This window comes from Neopelma chrysocephalum, unplaced genomic scaffold (assembly GCF_003984885.1).
Source record: "Neopelma chrysocephalum unplaced genomic scaffold, ASM398488v2 Primary Assembly neopelma1_61b, whole genome shotgun sequence".
NCBI classification, from domain to species: Eukaryota; Metazoa; Chordata; class Aves; order Passeriformes; family Pipridae; genus Neopelma; species Neopelma chrysocephalum.
Genome location: NW_020897717.1, coordinates 7,046,443 through 7,069,157, shown reverse-complemented (window position 1 = coordinate 7,069,157; position 22,715 = coordinate 7,046,443). Strand labels below are relative to the sequence as shown.

The window sequence follows — 22,715 nt, the reverse complement described above, 5'->3', positions numbered from 1 at the left end:
AGGTATCTAATCTAGAGGTGCTTTAATTTTTATTCTGAAAGTTCCATGGTGCTCAGTGCTTCTGGGTGGATGAAGAGCTGTTGATTATTCTGGATGTTGTTCTACATGTGGCTGTGTTTTATTCACTTATTCAGTGTGAAATATGGAAATAATTCTGTGGTTACCCTCTAATTGGTGGACTAAAAGTATAACACTTTGTTATCCTATGTTCCTTAATCATAGATGATCACTTGAGGAGTAATCAATTCTGCCTACACTTAGACACACCAATACCAATGGTAATCAGAAAAATTACTCCCTTGTTCAGAGGGAATGTAATAGCTCCTTTTTGTGTGTGATAGCTCACACCTATAATAGCCTTAAGACAAGGTTCAATTTCTCGAAGTAGGTCTCCTGTTATTAGGAGGATTTAGCAAAGTTTTGCTGTATGCTTTGCTAGAAAAGCTACTGATGTTAAGTATAAGCCAAGCCATCTGAGTCTTTCTCATCAGAAGAATGAATGCTTGAATAAGACACATATAACATTTCAGTTTAATGAGCTTTGTAGATGATAAAGAACTATTTTTCTGAACTTAATTAGAATTAAAAAAAAATCAAGAAATAACTTTTTTACTTTCTCAAATGTGTAATTGATAAGCAACTTGTTTTCTGATCTTAATAATGTGAAGGACAATTAAAAAAATCCAAACCTCAAACCAAACAAAAACCCCTCTGGAGAGTTCCTGGAATAAAAGCAGGAAAAAATAATTTGATATTTATTATTTCTGCAAGAAGCCTCATTGTTCAAAAAGCAGCAGCGGTTGATGGAAATTGATTACAATAATTTTTCTGCTCTTTTATTCCCCTAACACACTTCTTAAGGCTCCTTTGGCTTGAGATTTCTGCTGCACAGGAACACACCCATGACCTAGATGCTCCAGTGTTGGTGCTATTGCAGTGCTATGTTCTCGATAGTGTAGTGTATCCACAGCATCCAGCATGATGTGTGTGGAATGCTGCTGTGCTTGGACACTGCATTGCTGGATTTGGTAAACTGCTAATAAGTTCCATCTGAAGCAAGTACAGTGATGGTCTAAGTAATGCTTGAGGTTGCAGGAACTGCTACCCCCTTCACTAATGCACCTTCCTCTCTTTCACAAAGCACTGAGATACTCAAGCAGTGCAGCAGATAGGACCTTTAAAAAAAACGAGCCAAACTTTTAGCAAAAGATCTCAGAAGATCTGTGAACTACTGTCAATTAAAGTTCCCCTCCTGTAGGCTGGGTAACAAATCTTGTAGCTAATCTATAAAAAATGACAAATTGAAGACTTCTACCTAAGTAGGTATAACAGTATCGATCCCATCTCCTTTTCTACATCTTGTGGCAGAGACTTGCATTTGAAAAGCCTCAAACTTCTTCTAGATAGCAGGATTACTTATCTAATAACATATATGATACTGCTTGGACCTGTTTTAATTTCCTTTCAGATAAAACTCAACAGAAGAGTAGTTCTTAAAAAAATTAGTGATTGTAAATTTTGCTAAAACTTTATTTGGGGGAAAAGGTTTTAACTGGGCACAGCACTTTACTCCACTTAATTCAGTTTAATCATTGTGTTAGACTTCAAATTTCCAGGAATTCTGCCTAAAAGATCTTTAAGACAAGTAGGCTAAAACTTAGTTATCATCAAAGTCAACTGACACAGGAGCTAGGTATAAGGCTGCTTGCGTTTTGGATCCTGAGCGATGCAGAGAGCAATGCATTCTTCTGTTCTTTTCCAGCTATACCTGCAAGAATGAAGAGAGATGATCCCATGTGTATGGAAGGGAACTACACAGTCAACCATCAACTAAAATGTTGATGCTACTGAAAAGGAGGGGAAAACAAGCAGGTTCTGTTCTGATTGCATTTGTTCTCATTCCATATTGGTATATCTTGTGAGATTTCAGGGAATAACTCTTCCCCATCACTAATATAAGCTGAACATCATGAAATGGTGAGGAAGAATATTTATCTACTTATGGATGAACCAATGAGGAAGACATCTACTCTAATCTCAATGACATGATTGGAAGAGAATCACCTCAGTACCATTGTTATTTTAATGAGATTAGTGTCTACAAATTTAGTAGGTTTTTTTTTTACTGTGGTCATCACTTTTATTAGCTGAATCTGTGCAAGTTACAGAGTGGGACAGAGATCAGTCAGTGTGTATGCAGTAAAAGGTGTCTGCTGTAAAGGTCTGATAAATGTCTTAATGCAATATGAACTGTGCATGTGCATTGTGCCATGACTTTGAAAACACATGCTCACTGATTGGACTGTAGGACTGGGAATTTATTTAAGTGATTTTACTGAAGTGATGGAAGTAATGGTGGAGGGAAGAGATGGTTGCAAGTTGGAATCACAGATGCAGAGAACAGTTCTGTGTACTGTTGAATGGTCTCAGCTCTTTCAGCAAATGTTTTCAGGGCTTTACAAAAGGTGCAGAAGTCAGCACTACTATTTATTAGATTTTTCCTGTAGGAAACAAGGCCATTTTTATCGTTTGCCTATGACCTGCTGCAGTGAGTATAAATCATCCTTCATCTTCATGCTGGGCACTTTATCAGCTTCTGCCACTTTCCACATCTTCCTTTCTGTTCTTTCAGGAAGCTATTTTCACTGCCTTTTCCCTTTATGTGTATCATGATTATAAAACAGCTGTGTGTATCCTACTCCAGGAAGAGAGCTGTGTTCTTAGCCTGAACCCCAAATTTTCCTGCATTGATGTTGATTAAGCCTGGTTTGATACTGAAAGGATCTGCTGTGAGTGCCAATTTGTCTATTCATGCCATCTATGTTTATGCATGGTCTTTTGCATGCCGATTTTCTTGGTAGTGCTTAGCTTTTTTTATTTTCCCTAGCTTTAATCATAAGAGGTGAACTAGAATGAATGTCTGGCTTTTCCTCCTGAAAACACTTTTGCCTGAGGATTAATGGAGGCTATTGCAAATCCTGCATTCACAGATTTCTGTGAATATTTCTGCACCAGTGATGCCCAGCCTGGTGAGGGTTGAATACATAGAATTTATGTTGCTGGAAGCTGGGAAATCATGCATTGAACCACTGTTCATCTCTACTCACGTAGACTGGGCATGAACAAGCAGGCTGTCACCAGCAGATAGAGTCAGGGTCTTACCATCCATGGTAACAGTTGAGGTGCCCTCCTGAAGAGAAAGAACAGGTAACCAGCTTTTAATTTTCCGTGTCCTGTCACTAGCAGAAAGTAAATGCTGCAAGTATGGAAATCTTTCCCACTGAAAGAGCACCTCAAACCTCTGTTTCATAAGGCCTAGCTACATATTCAGTTGACCTTCCCTGTCCAACACTATTAGCATCAATAAAAACATGCTTCATGGTTCACTATTCCCCATCGTAAAGCAACAACCTGTTGCCTGACTCTTGGGGTACACTGTTACCTATCTAACCTAGCAGCCTGCAAACTGGTACAGCCCCATATATCACAGAGAGAATCTTCTGGAGTACTTGAAGCTCCTCTTCTACTTTTCTGATTTCTGATATCTTTTTAAGTCTTAAAAAGTAGAGACCTGACTGAAATTGCTAATAGGAGTCCTTCCAGACTGGAATGAACTAGTTATTATCTTGTCAAACAGAGGAGCCAGGTATTTGCCAGCCACAAGGTCTTGACTGCATAGGCTACTGTAAGCTGCAGTGTAAACAAATGTTTTTCAAGATTATTATGTCTTTAATTAGTATTTGATAGTCCCTGTGAATTTCAACAGAACAGGAACTGATAGAAATACCTGTCTCTCAAGCTAGCCTGACTTGCATAAGCAAAAACTATCTTTTCTTTGTTTTTCCCTTGGGTTGCAAAAGTTTTCTAGAAGCCAGTTGAATGAAGGACATGTGGATCGCCTACCACTGTGATTTAGTATAAACAAGTTCTCAGACTTTATTAGTTTATTCTACTTGATTCCAGTTTGACTTCAGTACAAGGACAAAGGCTTCAAGGCAGAACTAAGAGGTCTTATCACCTAGAGGCATCCTGATATATTTACAAGACATATCCTAGGTATGGTGTATTAAAATCCTCAGCAAGGATAGATGCCAGTCCTCAATGTACAAGATGAGGAAAAGAGGCTGTTTTTATGGTGGCAGTACTTTACAGTTATTTTTCCTTACAGTTAAAAGCTGAAAGGCAGTGCCTGTGGGTGATCTTATCTATGAGAAGGAAGGTAATTATTCCAGTTTCTGTTGCTAGAAGGTTTTACTACTGTTCAGTCTGAACTGAAACATGAACTCGTCAGTTAACAAGCGTGAATTGCCACATACCAGCTGCCATATCCAGATATCCGAATTCTTTTTACTTTTCTCAGTTGTTCCTGGTCCATAAGCTATAACCTTTAAAAAAAGGGAAGAAAAGTAATGGATTCATCCCAGTGACCAAAGCGTCCATATTCATCTTCCAAGAGCATTTAATACATTCTATTTTTACAGGACAATATTCATAGAAGATGACGTTATTTTTACAGACATTAAAATTCACACTATGTTTGGTATTCTCATATTGATTCCTACTGATAAAAAGGGAACTGATCACACCTGCCACTCCTTATGCTCCTCTGCATCCTCGCTTATCTATTCCTTCTGCTTCCTCCTACTCTCAGTTTTGCATCTACATGGTTCCTGCTTCTGTTCTTGGAACAAGCACTTCCTCCTCATGAACTCTGGGCCCTGTCAAGAGCCTGTTGAAGTAGGAAAGTTTCCTCTGTTAAATAAAAAAAGCCGAAGACCAGACTTTATCTTTCTCATTATCTGCCCTTTCATGACAGTCCCACACTGTCGCTTTGCTGTCATATGTATTGGATTCTTCAGTGTGACTCCAAGTAATTCAGGGGAAGAATATGTTTTGTAAACAATATGCATACAGCACAGATATCAAATGGTGACAGCTTCATTTAGACCCACACTAGACTGTGTTTGACTAATCTGAGAAGTGCAATGTTTTAGTGCAGCCCAGGCTCTCTGGTGCTGTCCGGTTTTCCTTGTTTCCACTTTAATGTAGATTGAGGGGGAGAAAAAAAGTGTGTTTACACACCTGTATTAGACTTTGGCACCATGAATGCTCTTCAAAAACATAGGGAAGCTGAACACACTTGAGTAATACTTGTCTCATGCTGGTGCTTCTGATTTGGGAAATATGGGAGGGGGCGGGGAGGAGAGAGAGAGGGGGCAGAGGAATGGAGTAAAGGAGCTGTTTTAATCCCAAAAGAAATGAATGGAAACAAGATTGAGGTTGATTCTGTGAATGGAAGTAATGAGCTAGGAAGCCCTTGCCCTAAGCTAATCAAATCAATGGACAAAGGTATTTCTGAAGGGCAGGGCAGACTAAAACTGAGTTCTGTCAGGGTGCATAACTTTCTCTGCTGACTATATATTGTTCTCAGGCCTGGATTCACTTAGTCTGAACAGCAGGTACCTATTATTTGTACCTTTAAAAATATTACTTTCTTTTTAGAGAAATTAGATCCCCCTACCTCTGTTTCAAAATTATCTCCAAACATACTCAAGGATTTCTTCTGTTTTATTTCACCACGATGATCATTTAACCAGCCTGGGAAGGAAAATGGCTCCATAACAGAAGTGGAATTTAGTGGGAAAGGTGTTTCTTTCAGGAGTTCATCTGTAAGCAAGGCAGAGAGATATCAGTGATACTTACTTCCCTTGATCTTTGCAAACGTTTTACTTCAAGGGTTCAATTTACAGCTACTGTCTAGTCAAAAGTCAGTTCTAACAGTAACCAGGTCATTATCAGGACTTCTTACTTGAGATTCTAAGATGCGTGTGTTACCTGTGTATCTTTACAGAGTGGTTTCTTCAAAGATATTGTCGGAACTGTGTATTCAAACAGTATGCAATAGACTAGTTTTGGCTGCATATTTGTCATTCTCTTTCAGCTCAGCATTTGCACTGGTAAAATGTGGTGTATCATTTCTGAGCCTTTGCTCATATCATATCTCCATAAGTGGAGTTCGGCCTATAGAACCAACTTGCTCTAGATCTCTCGCATAGTTAGTACTGGCTTCTCCCCTATATGTTTTTAAATACATTGACCACAGTGAAGCAACAGGTTATCACAACCTAAAATATAATTTTTTTTGCGCTGTTCCTGGAGTTGTAGCTGGATTTGATTTCCAGTAATTCTCCTTTGTAAATAATTTGATTTAAAATAGCTGGAGGACTAAATGTTATTTCAGTGTAGCTGGCAAAATTCAAGATCTGTGCTGCATGTTGCTGGTATACGAAATCAGCTTTAGTTATTTACCAGCTCACAGTGAAGTGCAGAGACAGTGCAATTACCTGAGTGATTCTAAGTGGTTTGTTCTGAGATGCCACGGGGGAACACCTCAAATAGTAATGCCAACTAGATACCACTAGATGGTTTTCTCCCAAATGTAGTGTTTGTGTGTTTTGAATGTATCATGTCAGTTTTTCATTAAAGACCATTTTCTATGAAGTTTTTGAACGATGTGGGAAGGTCAGTGCATCCAAAGCACAGCAGTGTACTGAAGATGCTATTGCTGTTTATGGCATCATAGTGTACACTCATCTCCAGATAATCTGTGTGGAATGCTAACCCTTTTGTTGTAGAAATAGTTTTTGCCACTCAAATTTCTTCTTCATTACATTGGGAACTTGGACCAGATGACCCACTGCGGTCCCATCCAGCCTCAGTCATTCTGTGATATTAAAATAATTGGGAGAATCAATATGTTTCTTGAAATATTTTCTCTTGGCAATGTCTCTTTCAGGAAATACTGAAAGCCATCTGAAGAAATCTGCAGCAAAAAAAGAAATTTTTATTTAAAGGTTTTTTTTTCTAGACTTTTAAACATGAAAAGGTCTAGTCTCAAACATTCTATATTCTATTGTTTGATAACACTAAAATGCAGTGTTAAGGTAATTGGTGATTTATTTTCCACACTGCAATATGTCTGGTTCTCTTGGGGTTTTTTTTGCTTAATTTTCACAGGTTTATCAAACATGCTTTGGAGGTAATTAAGAACACTTAAACACCTTGTCCTTAAATAATGCATATGCTCAATGGAACCTGCATTGGAAAATTGGGGTTTTTTTAAGGGAGAGATACAAAATAAAGCTCTAAAATGTTATGATATAGCCGAGGAGGAAAAGAATATTTATCAGAAATTTTATCAGAAGGTGCTCAGTGCAATTAGTATTCCAAAAGTCTTTAAAATATTTTGTTCTATTAATAGTAGAAATCTTTATCAGTTGGGTCTGGTTTTCTTTATTTTTTTGTATTTCTTTATTTCTTTATTGGTTGGTTTTCTTATCAAAATAAAACTCATCACTCTTGAACTTAGAAAAGTTTCTTGTAGTTTTGGAGTACAAGTACTTATTGGTAACTTTCTGACAGGGCTTTCTGTCATGCATGTCCTAGTTGAGATAGGTGTGGAGGGTTTTGGTGGGTTCTTTTTTTTTTTTATTTGACAAATACTGAGATGCTAACAAATACTGAGATGTCATGAGTATCTTGCTCAACTCAGGGGGGCTATGTTTTCTCCATAGGTCAAGAATTCTAGCATCAAGCTAACAAGTACGTTCAGACTTCACATGCTGGAGAATGGATAGCAAAAAGCCAAGCCTTGAGGAATGGCACCATGGTGTTTTAGGCAAGCAGAACTATGAATGCTCCTCATGAGTTGCAAGGAATCTGAGGTACAAAAAAGCCAAAGTACTTGTTTGTGTTCTGACCACGAAGCAACACAAATCTAACAATGAGAAGTAACTATAAACTCCTAAGTTTGTAGCTTAACTTCTGTCAATTGTTCTCCACAAACATAATTTTGCTAGTTTTCCTCTTTCTAGTGATCTCTGAGTCCAGCTGCCCTGACGAACAGGGACAACACACATGGGACAACACCATATGGTGGCCTAAGCATAGTTGGGGTCATTGTAAAGTGTAATACATCCTGCACTTACTATGGTGCAGTCCTTGCTTGCTTGTGATATACAGGCAATTTCTACCAGTTTCATTTACTTTCATGTAAAGGTGGACTTGGGTTTATTTAGACTTTAAGTTCCTCAATTCAAGAGCTGTTTTTTTGACATTTGTCTTGTCAGCAGACCCTGGCCTGTGATGGGGTTTTGGCTTAATGCTACTTTTGATATTAATGACACTTTCCCAGTGACAGCACAATGGCCTTTGAAAACTGCATCTGCATGAAATTAATCTATAGTGCAGTCCAGCACAATGATTCGATTATCTGTTACTGCAGAACAAATAAGACAGTGCTATGGTGATGAGGTATGTGACATATATGTGACATTAGCTTGACTACTTGACTGAGTCCTTATTTAACCCTGATACTGATTCCTTGCATGATGCTAAAAGCTGCATCCTAGTGCTTGTGAACTTGAGCTAACAAGCTACAATGAAGACAATCCAATCTTTTGCAGTCCCACACATATCTGAGTTGAAGCCTGGTGCTTCCAAAGGAACTGAGTGTTTCCTATCAGGCTAATGGCTTATATTTAGATATTGTTGCATATATTTCTGCTTAGCCTGTACATTAGCTTTCAACAGTATCTCAGGAAGTGTAAGTCTGTGTTTCTGGAGCTCTGTTCTAGCAATACTGTGGGACAAGGAGACAACATGTTTAATGATGGTAAATGTAAAAATATGCCAGCAAAATGCAAGAAGATGGCACTTCTAAGCTAATCAGCTAAAAGTCTTGTGTATGTTTTTCCAAGTAATATAACACTAAGTGTCCTGAACACGTAATGTTTGATGTTCCAACCATTTAAATAGTTCAATAGTAAAGTCCATTTTTGTAGATAATTACTATTAAAAATTCATATCACAGTGATGTGTTCTTTATGGGGATTATAGCTCTTTTCAGGTTTAAATTAGAATGTGATGATATCATGTTAAACTGAAAAATACATCATGTTTACTGAACGAGTTTGTAAACATTTAAAAAAGGAAATCACAGGTTTTAGAGGAAGTTGATTTCAGTTAAACAATAGAGACTGTACTGAGACTGAGAATATTAAACCAGGCAAAAAAGTCGAGAAATGCTTGCAAGACAACAGCAAGTGAATGTACAGGTATTTACAGCCTCCACAGAGACCATCTAAGGAAGAGGTTGAGCTTGTTGCGAATACTGTACTTCTGATAGCAATAGAGAGGACAGGTAAAAGAGGACCGACACTGACTTACCAGGTATATGGGGCTGTATTTGCTTACCCCAAACTCACGTTACATGGAAGGTCTCCCTCCCCTACCCCTGTGATGTGCCTAAGCTTTCTTGTAAAAAATCAGAACATCTCATTCTCTGAGTGTTTCTTGAGCCCTATTATTCCCAAGCTCTTCCATAGCTCTCTTGCAAACCTTGTTTCTTCAGGATTTGTGCAAAGGAAAAGAGCAAAAAAGCACATGAAATATATTGAAATAAGGTCAACTGTCAAAGTGATTACGTTGGCTTTCTGAAAGACTGTGTTTTTCAGTGATGTGCCATCCTTTACTTCTAGACAGCACACTCTAGATGGAAGAATCTTCAGATCTTTAAATCTCCTTATATATTCTTATTAATTATGAAAGCCCCTCCATCCCAAGGCACTGTGCTGCCTCAGAAACAATCTGCCCCTGCATGTTGTGGCCCCATCTCTACGCAAGGATGTGAGACAGTCCATTACAAATGGTGTCTCCCTCTGTAAAAGGAGAAGACATCCTTATCCAAAGTGGAGCCATTGAACCATCTTTGTTTTTTCAATGGTCCAGACTAGGGATAAAGAGCTCATGAGTTATTTTTAAATTATGTATTCATTTATTTCTGTACACTTTCTAATTATGATTTGCATCTCTTAAACACTATATATCATAATGAATCATTCTAATGTGAGGGTTTTGCAGCATTTCACATTTAATTGCCAATGTCAGCAATAATACATACTCTGGGATGTTTTTCCCTTATATGCCCACCTAATTTCTATGGAAAAATCTGCTTTATTCTCCATGTTAACAGAAATGTCAATGAGACTAGCAAGGACTTTAATACCTCTGCAAATAAAACCTGTGAAATGAGGGATGTAATTTCAGACATCGGGGTTTGAAAAAACAAGTAGTTAGCTCATTCCTTATAAAAAGCCAGAGTGAAAGCACTGACAGTGACTGATTACTTTGGGGGTCGTTTGTTCATTTCAGTGTTGTTGAGTATAGATGCAAAAACATTTAGCTGAAAATACAGCACTCATTTGGAATAATCATACATTTCCTTGTGTAACTGTATTTGTTTTTGTAGCACGTCCTGAGAATTGGCGTGACTGCTAATTTATGACTTGTCTCTGTAATTATTTCTAGGCACATTTTTCTTTGTGTCATTAAATCTATGCTGGAAACTGAGCAACAATTCTTTTTTTTCCTAATTGAAACAAAGAAGTTTGATGAGGAAAGCCTTGAAAATATTTCTGTAATAAAGAAATGAAGCCTTTTCAAAAGGAGATATCATCAGCCAGAAGGAAGGAAAGAAATTAGAACAAAAAAAATGCAATATTTAGGCCATAATTCTGCTCAAAGGTTCTTCATAATCTAGCTAGGTTATTGTAATTAAGAATGATAAATTGTATTGAGAAATACTGACTGCTTTTCCAATCCTAAAATCAGGAATCTTAATGTTGTTTCTCCATCTGCCTTTTTAAATGTGGACATTTCATTAATCCTCTTTGTGTGTAACTTCAGTTTCCATAGAGAAGGAATAGGATATTTCATTATAACAAGTGTTGAGACCTCACTACATTTGTGAGACGAGGATTTGTATATGTGTGAGCTATTACTACTAAATAGCCTTAGAAATGCAGTGAAAATGTTGGACTGACTCCATTTGTGAGTTTTCTGTTTCAGATGTTGCCGTCTGGGTAAGAAAGAAAGAAGTTACCCTATTAGAGAAGGCACACCTGCTGAGCTTTAGAGCTCTTAAATATTTTTTCTTTTATTTCACAGAAGTCCGAACAGAGAGGAAAACAACTTTCTAAGGCATTTCTTCCTATTTCCCTGATAGGTTTATTATATACATTATGCACTAAAAGTAAAGTGCATCGTGGCTTGGTGAAGCATTAGGAGATCTCTCAGAGACAACAGTTTATGTTCTGCTTCTCTTTGAGGAGGCTTGGCTGAGAATATTGTGGGAGAAGTAGACTTCTTACAGGAGACTTTCTTGAGTTTTTGTTTGGTGACTGTTGTCTTTAGCAGTTCTGGACTCTGGAAGCCTAATGAATGTCTTGGAGCATTCCTGGCTCCAGAGAATGTGCAGCCTGTACTCTTGGGTTTTGGATGATACATTGTAGTTTGGGATTAAAAAATTTAGTAGAAACTTTTATATGGAAGATTATAGCAGCCATGCTCCAGACATTGTAATCCTACTTTATTTGTGTATTAAATATTGCTGACTTAGGTTGGTCTGTCAGAGCGGTTCATCTTCAGTATAAGCTCTATACTCCTTAGGGACCGGTGTGGAGTGGAAAGTTGTTAAATATGAGGGGAGAGAAAATGGATGAAGCCAGTGAGAGGATGCATGTTTATAAGGATTGGAGGGTTATATTAGATGATTCTATTCCCTTCTTCCACCTACATACCCTTTGCAGTTTAGGTGGGCTTCAGAAGCAATATAAACATGACTCGGAAGTTACGTAAAGGATATAGGTATGACAAGATAAAGATGAATTGTGTATTTAGGTGGGCATCTTTGCCAGAAGAGAGCAATGAGGATAATAGAATGGGAGAAATATACGAAAAAATGGAAGATTCAAATTGTTGATAAAAGTTACAGAGAGGGTGATTTGGAGAATTGTACAATTATGATGGGTCTAGACTGTTTAAAATTATTGACTCGCTATTGGTTTGAATATTGTTCTGTCCTGGAGACCTCCTGGTGGCTGTTTGCAAAATAAATTTCCTAGAGGAACAGTTCTTAATATCTGAAAGCTCATATGCTGTTTGCTTCTTCTTTGAGTACTTGTATTAAAAGAATGTATAGAAAAGGAGTGATCTATCTAGGTATGTTGGAGGTCCTTAAAAGATGAAAGACAAGAGAATCAAATAGTTAATTTTCTAAACAGATATATAGCAAATAAAACTTATTTCTGAAATTATCATTCTTATTTAACAAAAAAAACCCCACAGTGACAGTATCTTTGGAATTATTTCAATGTTCTTAAAACAGAAAGGCACAAATATTTACAGTTATTTTAAGTTCAAAAGCATGCCCCTGTATTTGCTCTAATGTAAATAAAGACAGAATATCTTTTTCCATATTTTTAGTTTTCTGAGGTTGTTTTAATTGAATTAATATTTCCCACCAGCCAGTAAACTGAAAATAAGAAAAAGTTGAAGAATAAATATGTTTTTATATACCAGTGAAACAAGACTGAACAGCAAATACTTTCTACAGAGGTTGCATTGGATTAGCTACAGAGGATGACAGTACAGAAACTGATTTTTATAGCGCTGAGCTCACCCTTCTAAGTGGCTTAATAGCAGTACTGAAACCACAAGACATTTACAGACCATGCCCTAGGTTGTATGGCATCCCTGCTCCACTGACTGAAGAAAGCACCCAATTTTTCATATTCATTCAGTTGCTTAGTGCTTGTCTGCTCTGAATCATAAGCATAAAACTATGATGTATTCTAACCATACTGACTAGATTCTAAGTCCAGATTGTAAATTACCCTGAGTAGACTGAGAATCAATGAGAGTGTTGCTAGTGAAGTCACTACAGCACTTTTTGTATTATATATACATATGTTCACTGACAATAAAGCTTTTATGTGAAATAAAATTTCATTGATAATTAGAAGTAGATTAATTTGGATAAATATAAACCTGACATTCTACCCATACCATTAATGTTCATGAAGTTCATTTCTAAACAAGGCTAACTTGGGGAAAGTTTTTTCTTGCATTTTTTTTTCCCATCAAATTTCACTTAAAAGAACCAGGATTATTTTAGTGAGCATGGCAGGATAAGCTTTTGAGCTTCTGGTTAGTCTTGCAAAGAATATTGAGCCATTGGTGTGTATTAGAACCAAGGTTTCTCTATCTGAACTGTCTCTTGTCCTCTTGACTAGAAAATTGGGATGAAATAGAAACATTGAGAGAATCTTGCTTTCAGTTTGATTCAACTGAAAGTAGCAAGAGTTGAGAACTGTGACTCCTCATGTCAAAAAATATGTAAAGTAAATCAAACCAACCCATCTTGAGTGTTCCATGTATAGACTATATCCTAAATAATAATAATAATAATAATAATGGCCCATCTTCGCGAACGAAGATTTGGGAAAGGTCTTTTACCTTTCCAGCCTGCGCAATGGATTTTTTAGGTGAGACACAGCCTGCGCTGAACTGAGCCCACCCTTTAATCCTAAGGTTCATCTGCCGGGGCCAAGCAAGCTTGGACAATGGCAGTGAGGTCCTCAGGACGTAGGTTTGTTTAGAGTGTCCTTCTCATAGATGGATGGCCACACAGGGCTAACGACCTCCATCAGGCCAGGAGACCGGGATTTGAACCCGTGGTCGCAGCAGTGAAAGTCCTGCACGCTAACCACTAGGCCACCAGGGGTCTCATATCCTAAATATAGTCACTCTTATTGACAGAAGGCAGTGAGAGTGCTCTCAAATGTTATTTCTACACATGGAAACAAAAGAGGCTAGGAATAGAGCACAAAATAGTTCCAGGGAAGATGCCTTAAATAAGGATTGGATGCAATATACATTTCTGATTGTATTTTACCTGGTGGTACTTGAGTCCATCTTCTGCTGTCTTTTCATATATTCCGATTACCCTGCTTTCAGGACTTTCCCTGATATTGGCCAAGTGAGAAATCATAAGTAAATCAAGAAAAAGTCTGGTCTTAGGTTTGGGGTTTTTTATGTGGTGTTTTTTTAAAGGCAATTGGAGCTTGATTGGTTCTATTTATAGCTTTCTTCTATGAGTGAGCTGCAATCAAGGATTTCTTTCAAGATGTTTTTCTTCGACTTTATTCCATTTCTCTCTAAGAAGGTGAGGCACTAGTTCAGGCTTATGTAGAGAGGAACCTGAGAGCACTTCAGCTGGTGCTTTTAAACTGAGGGGATACTGGATTTTCAGAAGAGAAACTGAAAGAAAGGCTGAGTGTCTGTCCTCTGCATAGGCTAGCTCAAATAATGTTAAAATTTGTCTTGAGTGAAACACCATGAGAAACTGGTGGTAGCTTAGTATATGCTACAAGTGTCATGCTGATTGCTGAATTTTACTTCTTAGGGGGAAAAAAAAAGAGCTGCTGAGGGAATAATTCCAATTATTTCCATGTCAGTTGAGTATATGTCTCCAGAGTGAACATATTACCAGCTTACTTGTATCTCAGTCAAACTCTTTTTTGATTTTTTTTTTTTTTTTAACACAAGTTTGACAGTTACAGGAGCTACAAGCAAAAACTTCTGTAACTAAAAATGTGGGGTATTTTCCTCATGTATAAGATATCACTGAGATGTTGAGCTGCTTATTGAAAATTGGAAAAAGGGAGCTGTTCCCCCGGTCAAAAGCCTGCCAGGTAACTTTGTTGACTGCCTTTTGCTTACAGCAAGAATTAAGAGAATTTAAAATACTTGTTGTCTTGACATTGCAGCTAATCCAAGCGGCAAATCAATTTTCCTCAGAGAATGATATACTGAGCTATGAACAAAATAACTATGTTTACTTGCCCTTTTTTTTTCTTGAAAAGATTTCTTTCCAGTTTCATGGAAGTCTCTCATGCTTTTTTGCCTTTTTATAGCTTTTGAATAAATTACAAGGAAAGAGCTTCTGTACTAGATTTATCAATAACAGTTTCTCAGAATTCTGTGTTTAAAAAAAAGTGTCACGATGTATCACAGCTTCTGATTGATTGTCAGGGTTTTTTTCAGCTCTAATCTTTTGCAAAAATATTAACAATATAAATCTTTAATGTTATTTTGTTTATGCACTGATATAACTAATTTTTTACTGACATAAACTTAGCCTGGTGAGGGATGCTTATTGGAAATCACTGCGTTGAGAAAGGATAGTATGTGAGATATATCTTTTTTATTACAGCAGCATCTAGAGGATTCATCTGAAATTTTATTTCCTCTGCTAAACACTGTATGAACACACAGTGATGTACAGTACCTTACCCTACCTAGTCCGCCCACCCCCCGTGCAAAAAAACCCAAAAAACCCAACAAACCACCAACACCTGAATACAGGAAACATGCTAAAATTAAAATCAACACATTTTGGTGGTGCATAAAAATAAAAGTAAGATTTGGAGATAACATTTGATTTATAAGAAATATAGAGCCTTTTTCTGAGAAGTATATTCACTACTGAGTCAAAGAACCAATGCCAAAAGCTGGTTCAACTGCAAAGTTTTTCAGACAGGGTTTCTGACTGGTTTACCATTTCCGAATTGCAAGGGCTTTAAGGTTGCTATCCCATACAGAGCACTCTTCTGTGAGCTTTTCATTTGGGCAACAATGTTTTAGTTAACTGTTTTTAAGAAATAAAATGTTAAATGGATAAAATCCTACAGGAACTACAAGCATTTGTCTTTCTCTAGGTTTCCCAAGAGTAGGTCACAGTGTATAGTTATAGGTAAAGGAATACAAGTAGGTATAGAGTGTATAGATTCAATTTGCAAAAATCTCATTATGCGTCATCAGAAATGAAATTCTTTTAGTATAAGACTTGAAAGGTGTGCAAGGATAGAGATAAGACTTCACACTGTATAGTTACCCGATAGGTCGTTGTGAGGGCATCACATGAACAACCAAGATGCTGTAGGTAATCATGTAGATGGATTTTATTTGTGATTGTGATAATGAAAGGAATTACTTCCCAATGTAACTTTAATTTACATATTCAGAAGGAAAAATAGAAACTTAATCATTTTATGTTGTGAGAAACATTACTGTTCAATTGGCAATTGTTCTAATTCTGAAATTAATTTGCATTACCTGGATTTGGTTTTCCAGTTTGATATTGCCTTGAATTGAAAAACCTGGAAAAATGAACATTTAAACACACATTAAAAAAGTCATGCTCTCTAGGTTAACAAAGACTAGGCAGTAATACTGGCCATCAGTTTTTGTGCTGAAAATGGATGTGCCAGATCCTCGGCTACTATCACATGTATGCAACAGGACTATACCTATTTTATTGACAGAGGGTTTGTCTGACAGTCCAACAAAATTCATGTCACTAAACAATTCCCTTGTTCATCTTTAGCAAACATTTAACAAACTGATTAGTTAACTGATGACATTCACATATTTCCCAAAAAGGACCTCTCTACCAAATTTGCCACAGTCCTGATTATTCATAAATAATATTGATTAAAATACTTAGATTAAAGCCAGAGTAAAAGAAGTCCTAAGGCACTTTAGTGTTTTACCTGATTAACCTAGTATTAATCAGGATTTATTTTTCACTTTTTTTGTTATTTTACAAATAACAAACCTTACTCTTTAATTATTGGTATAAGTTGAATGCCGAGATCTTCACAGTGAAACCATTTTTCAAAGAGGACATTAGTTGATTCTCCAACATAGTATCTGTCAAAGCAAACACATTAGTCAATCATTTTATTAACTAACTCATCAGGCAGTTTCAGTCTTTTGAAGAAAATAGCTACTTGATGTTGTGTAAGAGCATAGGCTGATAAGAAAACAAGGTGGCTTATGGACTTGTTTGTGATAAATAGATGGTTTTCAGCTGCATAGATTGGGGAAGTGTTTAACTCAGCCCTCTGAAGAGGAACTTAGTGCTTCACTTGTATTATTTTATGTCTTAACAAATAAAGAAATTGTGGTGAGATCAATAGGTCATCATATGTAATCTATGGCGTGACAAATATATAATTTATATTCAGATTTTAAAAAGACTGCATGGGCTGGCAAGGAGTGATGGGCTCCAGTACTGTCACTCACATCATGACTGGTTTTAAAAAGGTCCTCTGTGTCTTTTGGGTTAAAGTTACTGCAATGAGTTTCAGAAGCGGGAACCAAGGCTTACAGAATTATGCTGTGCATATTTGCATGCTCATATCTGTCTGTCTTATGTATCTATATACATATTGTCCAGAAATTCTCAAAGAGCTCTCTGGCTCCTCAAGTTTTGCACGAACAGGGTATGCTAAAGAGAGTAACATTATCTATGCCTCCAATATGGGGAAAAACTGTGCTACAAGCACAAATTTGAACACACAGAATCTACAGAGAAGGGAGATGCTACAAATGTCTTTTTTTGGTAAAAAGCTTTACAGCTGGGAAGGTGCAAAGGATCCAACAACATGAGTAACATCAAACTTAGGGTTTTTTGTACTTGTTTGCCATGGGATTAAGATTAGCTAAATCATTTTTCTTATAGCACAAGGCATGGAATCATTACTTAGGCTGAAACACTGGGGCAGGCTACTTATTCTTTACTTGTATAGTTATCAGCATGCTGGGGGCTCTGATTTATGACTTAGTCTTGTAGGCATGATAAATAGTGGAACAGTAACGTAACATTAGACCTTGAGTCAGCATACTTCAAAGTTCATTATGACTTCCTCTTGTGCAGTCTTAGCTGCAGGTGGCTGGGAGTGAAAAAAGTTTGAGAAAATTAGGTTCTGGTTGTAAACTCCCATCTCTCCAAGGAGCACACAGAGTCAATGTAGGTTTAAAGGCATGACAAGATCACTTTCAAAACTTCAGGTGTCTTTTTTTCATATCAGTGTAAAAACACAGGCACTGAAACCCTCTAAGTCAGTCTTTTTGCAGGCATGTGATTGATGTTTTCAATTGAGAATGTTCTTTGTTAATTTCCACCTGCAAACCATATGGTAGCTTTTAGCTTAATGTCTCCACAGGAGCATGCCTATATGGGAGTGCAAATCTCTAGATCTGCCTGGAATCCCTGAAAAGCTATTCAGCATTTCTCTAACTCATACAATTCACAGACCTCATGTACACAGTAGATTGTTTTACTTAAAGTTACCTAAAGCTACCTACATTCCTTTATCACATTAATAATAAACATTGTTATCTGAATCACTGGCCAATTGTTTCTGGTTCAAAATAGCTTTTTAATAATCTAAGTCCTCACAATCCGCAGGCTGCAATGAAAAGAAAAAAGGGACAACTGTATAGATAAACAATATTTTAAATGAACTGGACTTGTATTTAGCTTGGAATTTAATAGGGTGGGGTTTTTTTAAATGGTCTCTTTCTTAGTTTCTTATTTCTTTCTGTAACCTTTTTTGTTTGAGTGAAAAAGTATGTCTTTCTAGCTCTGCATATTTGCAATCTTCCTGCTGTGACACTACCCATGCAACAATCAAAGCTGTAGGTGAAATGACGGAAACAGTTCATTACAGGTATCACTGCAGTTTTAAATCTTTACAAGTTACATGAACAGTGGTAAACTCTACTCGGTCAGTCATATATGGTTAATACTGAAACAGCTTTTCTAAGTCGGCTAATGTTACTGCTAATGTTACTGCTGCGACTTCCCTTCTTAGATTTCTGAATTCTCTATGACCAGAAGGCTTAATCCTGCTCCCAACTAGAATACAAAGTAACACACTTGCTTACATGGAGATGATGTTCTTGTAAGGCAATAAAAGCTAGGTAGATGTGTGTATAATGTAGAGGGTTTAGCGTTAAGAAAACTGACTTTTGTTTCCAGCTTCCCACACACGTGCCAAGAAAGCTGCTCTTCATCTTATTGCTTTCAGTGCTTACAAAGTAACTAATATTCTGCTTGCCAGAGTTAATAAAAAAACCTTTTTTCATTTGGGTTATTAGTGAGCTCTGAGATTTTTTAAAAAGTTAAGGTGATAGCAGTAGGTAGTACACAAGTAGATAGCTATAACCAGAACGTGCAATTAAGACATTTCAACATGTTCCTTGTTTAACTAAATCAAATGCTAAATGAGATCTCTGTTTATGTGTATATAGATAAATAGATGTGTGGATAGAATTAGTATAAAATTGTCAGAGGGAATCTGATATATCATCAGGAAAGTAAAAGACAGTATTTTATTGACAGGAGAAATTAGTTTATATTATCAGTCCTAACATATTAGTCAACAGTTTATACTTCACCTTAGCCCATCAATTTCTGTTTTTAGTCTTTCCCTTTCAATCACAAGACCCACAGTGTTTGCGTATCTCTGAGGAGAATGAGGTATCCTGGCAGGTAGGAGGAACATCTGTTCAAAGAAATGGGAAAGAATCAGTACAGGAAGTCTTTGTTTTTTGCATTGTCCTTCCCCTACCCCCAAACCTGCAAAATCTTCTGCTCCTTGCCCCGCTTCTCCTTCTCCCCTACTCTTTGTTGATCTTGTGTTGCTCCTTTGCAGCTTTACACACTTTGGTACCCAAGCCCTGCAGACACTGTTTCTTGCTTTCTGTGTGAATGATGACACAGTGACTCTGCAATCAGCACTGCCTTTATGGCAGTCAAGTTCTCTCCTCCTGGTTTGATCATCATTCTTAGACACAACTGAAATGAAAATCTAACCAATCACTCCTCTGGAATTTATAAATTAGTGCAATTTCTGAGTAACTGAAATGGAAATAAAAAGGAAGTTTTTGTCTAAACTAATAATCCGTGTGTACCCTTCCAACACAGTGAGCACCTGTGATTGCATGATGAGGACTATTTATTCATGCAAGTGACAAAGGGAATAGGCAACATGTGGTTAGAAGTCTATTACTGAAGCTTAAGAAGAAGCCCTTTTTTAGCAGCTATCTGACTGTGTAGGAAGGTGGTAAGCCTGTATTCTTCAGCGCTACAGCTGTCTTTGCCAAGGGTGGGCAAGTCATTACAGTTTCTCTGTCTACAAAACAGAGCTAATGACAGTCCCTCACCAGTATTTGTGTCATTCCAGTAAAGATATTGTGTGCTCCTTTTCATTAATTCTTATGCTACGTGCCAAGATCTCAGCTGGGTGTGCTTCTTCAGTCTGAAGTATATTACCAGAATCTCACAGTTTGAAAATGTAGTTCTGTTTCTTCATTGAAAAAGCTGTAATACTTTTGTGACCTCAAGCTGTTGGGTTTAATACACATCTTCCATTTTAGTGGCTGTCCCCACTAGAACTAATAATCCTTTCAAAGACTCGAGTGCAGTTCGAGCTTGTGTCAATAGCAATGAGTGGCAGTTGTAGTATGTCTTACTTGTAGTAACACCAAGAAAAGCATCTACTCATGCTCTCAGTCAAAGCACTACAATCTATGCTTTAGCAAGTTTACTACAAGGAAAAATTGGATACATTTTATCCATAAATGCCTCTTTTAAAACTATTTTCGTATTGTGATGGTTGTAAAGGCTAGCTGTGAGGACTAAAGAAGGCTGAAAACAGCTGAACCGTTTAAATTTCTAAGTTTAGGCAGTTTGCTTACTGGCATGTGGGTGTGTGTGCAGTATGTACCTAGCATTGTGTAAATAAAAGACTGATCGACTTGAATTCACATGGAAGATTACATGGCATGCAGGGGAATAAGAACTTCTCTCAGTATATTCCTATCTGAATAGGTATTCCAGATACTCAGAGATATTTTTATCTGTTATTGAAATATTGAAATGTTGAACGCAGTGTGTTGTAGTTTGCTGTTAATGACATGGAATTTTCTATACGCCATTCAAATTTGGTTTGGTTTGTTTGTTTTTTTTTAAATCCTGATGCCATCTCTTGCACTGCAGGGATAAGCTGATTTCTAAATACTACATAAAACATTAATTTAACATACTTATGCATAACTATAACAGAAAGACAATCCTATTTTACCTCCCCTTCTCGGATGACAACATCTTTTTGTTTCCCATTTTCAATTATCTTCAAACACATATCTCCTTGAACCTGGTAAAAAAGCTAAAGGAATAGAAAAGTAATATTAAGGTAGCTACTCCAAAACATTCTGTAATTCATATTCTGTGAATAAGGGATACATATATAAATAAATTCAATCTGTAATTGCAAATATTTGCAGATTTTATCCAACAAGAAATAACAGACTATGAACTACTATTTGTTACTTTTGCAAATCTTACTAAATATGTATTATGTCTGTTATCTTACTAACAACTGACAATCTATCCAAGAGGTCTGTAGCTGCATGAAGCTACATATATACTAGGTTCTGTGAACCTAGTGGAATTCCATTGCACTGATTTTACCCTTGGAATTACTTCTTGTAGAGACTGATATTATGGTTCAGGCATTTGTTAATTACATGATACATAAAACTTCATTTCAGATGTAGCAGGGTCTTCATTTAGTCAAATTAAATGTCACTTTTCCAAATAAGCCCCAGATAAGAATGCACAGATTTTTTGGGATGCTTTTTCAATTTTTTTAATGGAGCTTTCTCATTTGGGAAGAATTGCCCATTTGGAAGCTGTTCTACTTTATTTTTGTGGATAGCTTCGAAGCCCAGCAACAGCTGCTGCTCTTCCCAATGTGTATGTAAAAGGGTTACGTTCAAAGTAAGTATAAGGACAAACCACTGAACCCATAATTCTGTCTTCAGTGACCTTTCCACAGCTGTTTTAAGATTAAAACCAGCTCTGTTTTGTGGGGACTCTGAGGTGCTCAGATCTAGCCTCACATTTCATGACAGAACTGTGCTATGATCTGTAAGCAGGTATCTTTGACCTGAAATAATGGGCACATTTTCCCTCATTTTTATACAGTACAGAGCAATAATGCTTCCAAAAGTCAACTTTTCTGCCATGTTTCTTTCCATGTTCCATGTTCGCATCTAGAACCTAAACAGATTCAGTCATATAATTGCTAGTACAGCTGAAAAAGTCTGAAACTTGATTCAAAGTTAGAACTGTAATGAGAAAAACCTTATTTATAGTAATTCACTATAATTTTAGCAAAATATAAAATAGATGAGGGAAAGAAGAAACAGCTGAAATATGCAAATCCCCAGAACTGAACTTTTTCCAACACTAGAAAAGCTTAATCAATTTTTCAATTGTGTTTATTTCTAAAAGAGTTTTGAAATATCAATACATGCCCCCTGGAATCGAAGAAACATCTCTGTGAACATGAGAAAGAATAAATATGATGCCAAGGGAAAGAAACCATAGGGAGAATTGAGAAGCTACTGGAAAAGAGCTCATGCTGAGAGCTTCTACACGAGTGAAAAGTTCACTTTTTGCCAGGGATGTCACCACAGATAAATTATAACTCTTGTCTAGATGGCCACAGTGCCAAGGTTACTTATCCTCCTTGCACTCCATTTCTCTGTGTTCTTTTCCTGTTATTTTCTTTGGTGTTACCAAACGACAGTACAATATGCCATAGCAGCCCTTGTTACAGAGCTTTAGAGTGTCACCTTCCCTATAACAACTGCGCTATTGCTGAACACGTGTAGGACGCGTAGATGAGGGAAAGGACAACAGAAGCAGAGTTTATCCTGCTTGTGACATGAATCATGCAGCTGAGCAACTTTTCTGGAAATGAAAGACTTGAGAGGGGATAGGGGCTATCCAGTTCACAGTTACAAGGAAAGATTATGAACACTAAATTATGAATTAAAATAATTTTTTTGCAGTGGGAGAAGGGGAATGATGAGAGCTACACATTTTCAATGAAAGTGTTTTTGTGACTGAATTTAAATAGTACCTTTCACTGTAAATTATGGTCTATTCTTCA

At 37.0% G+C, this 22,715-nt stretch overlaps 1 protein-coding gene across 1 annotated transcript in view; it reads right to left on the bottom strand.

The window, feature by feature from the left end:
- Positions 1 to 517: 517 nt before the first annotated feature.
- Positions 518 to 22,715, bottom strand: part of HAAO (3-hydroxyanthranilate 3,4-dioxygenase) — a 32,575-nt gene continuing 10,377 nt past the window's right edge. The window contains exons 3-10 of the mRNA XM_027681873.1: positions 20,838 to 20,921; positions 19,150 to 19,256; positions 16,525 to 16,614; positions 16,018 to 16,061; positions 5,522 to 5,667; positions 4,317 to 4,385; positions 3,108 to 3,190; positions 518 to 1,768 (exon numbers count right to left, since the gene is read on the bottom strand). Coding sequence (XP_027537674.1) covers positions 1,690 to 1,768; positions 3,108 to 3,190; positions 4,317 to 4,385; positions 5,522 to 5,667; positions 16,018 to 16,061; positions 16,525 to 16,614; positions 19,150 to 19,256; positions 20,838 to 20,921 — 702 coding nt within the window. The 3' untranslated portion in view covers positions 518 to 1,689. The remainder of the gene's footprint in view (positions 1,769 to 3,107; positions 3,191 to 4,316; positions 4,386 to 5,521; positions 5,668 to 16,017; positions 16,062 to 16,524; positions 16,615 to 19,149; positions 19,257 to 20,837; positions 20,922 to 22,715) is intronic.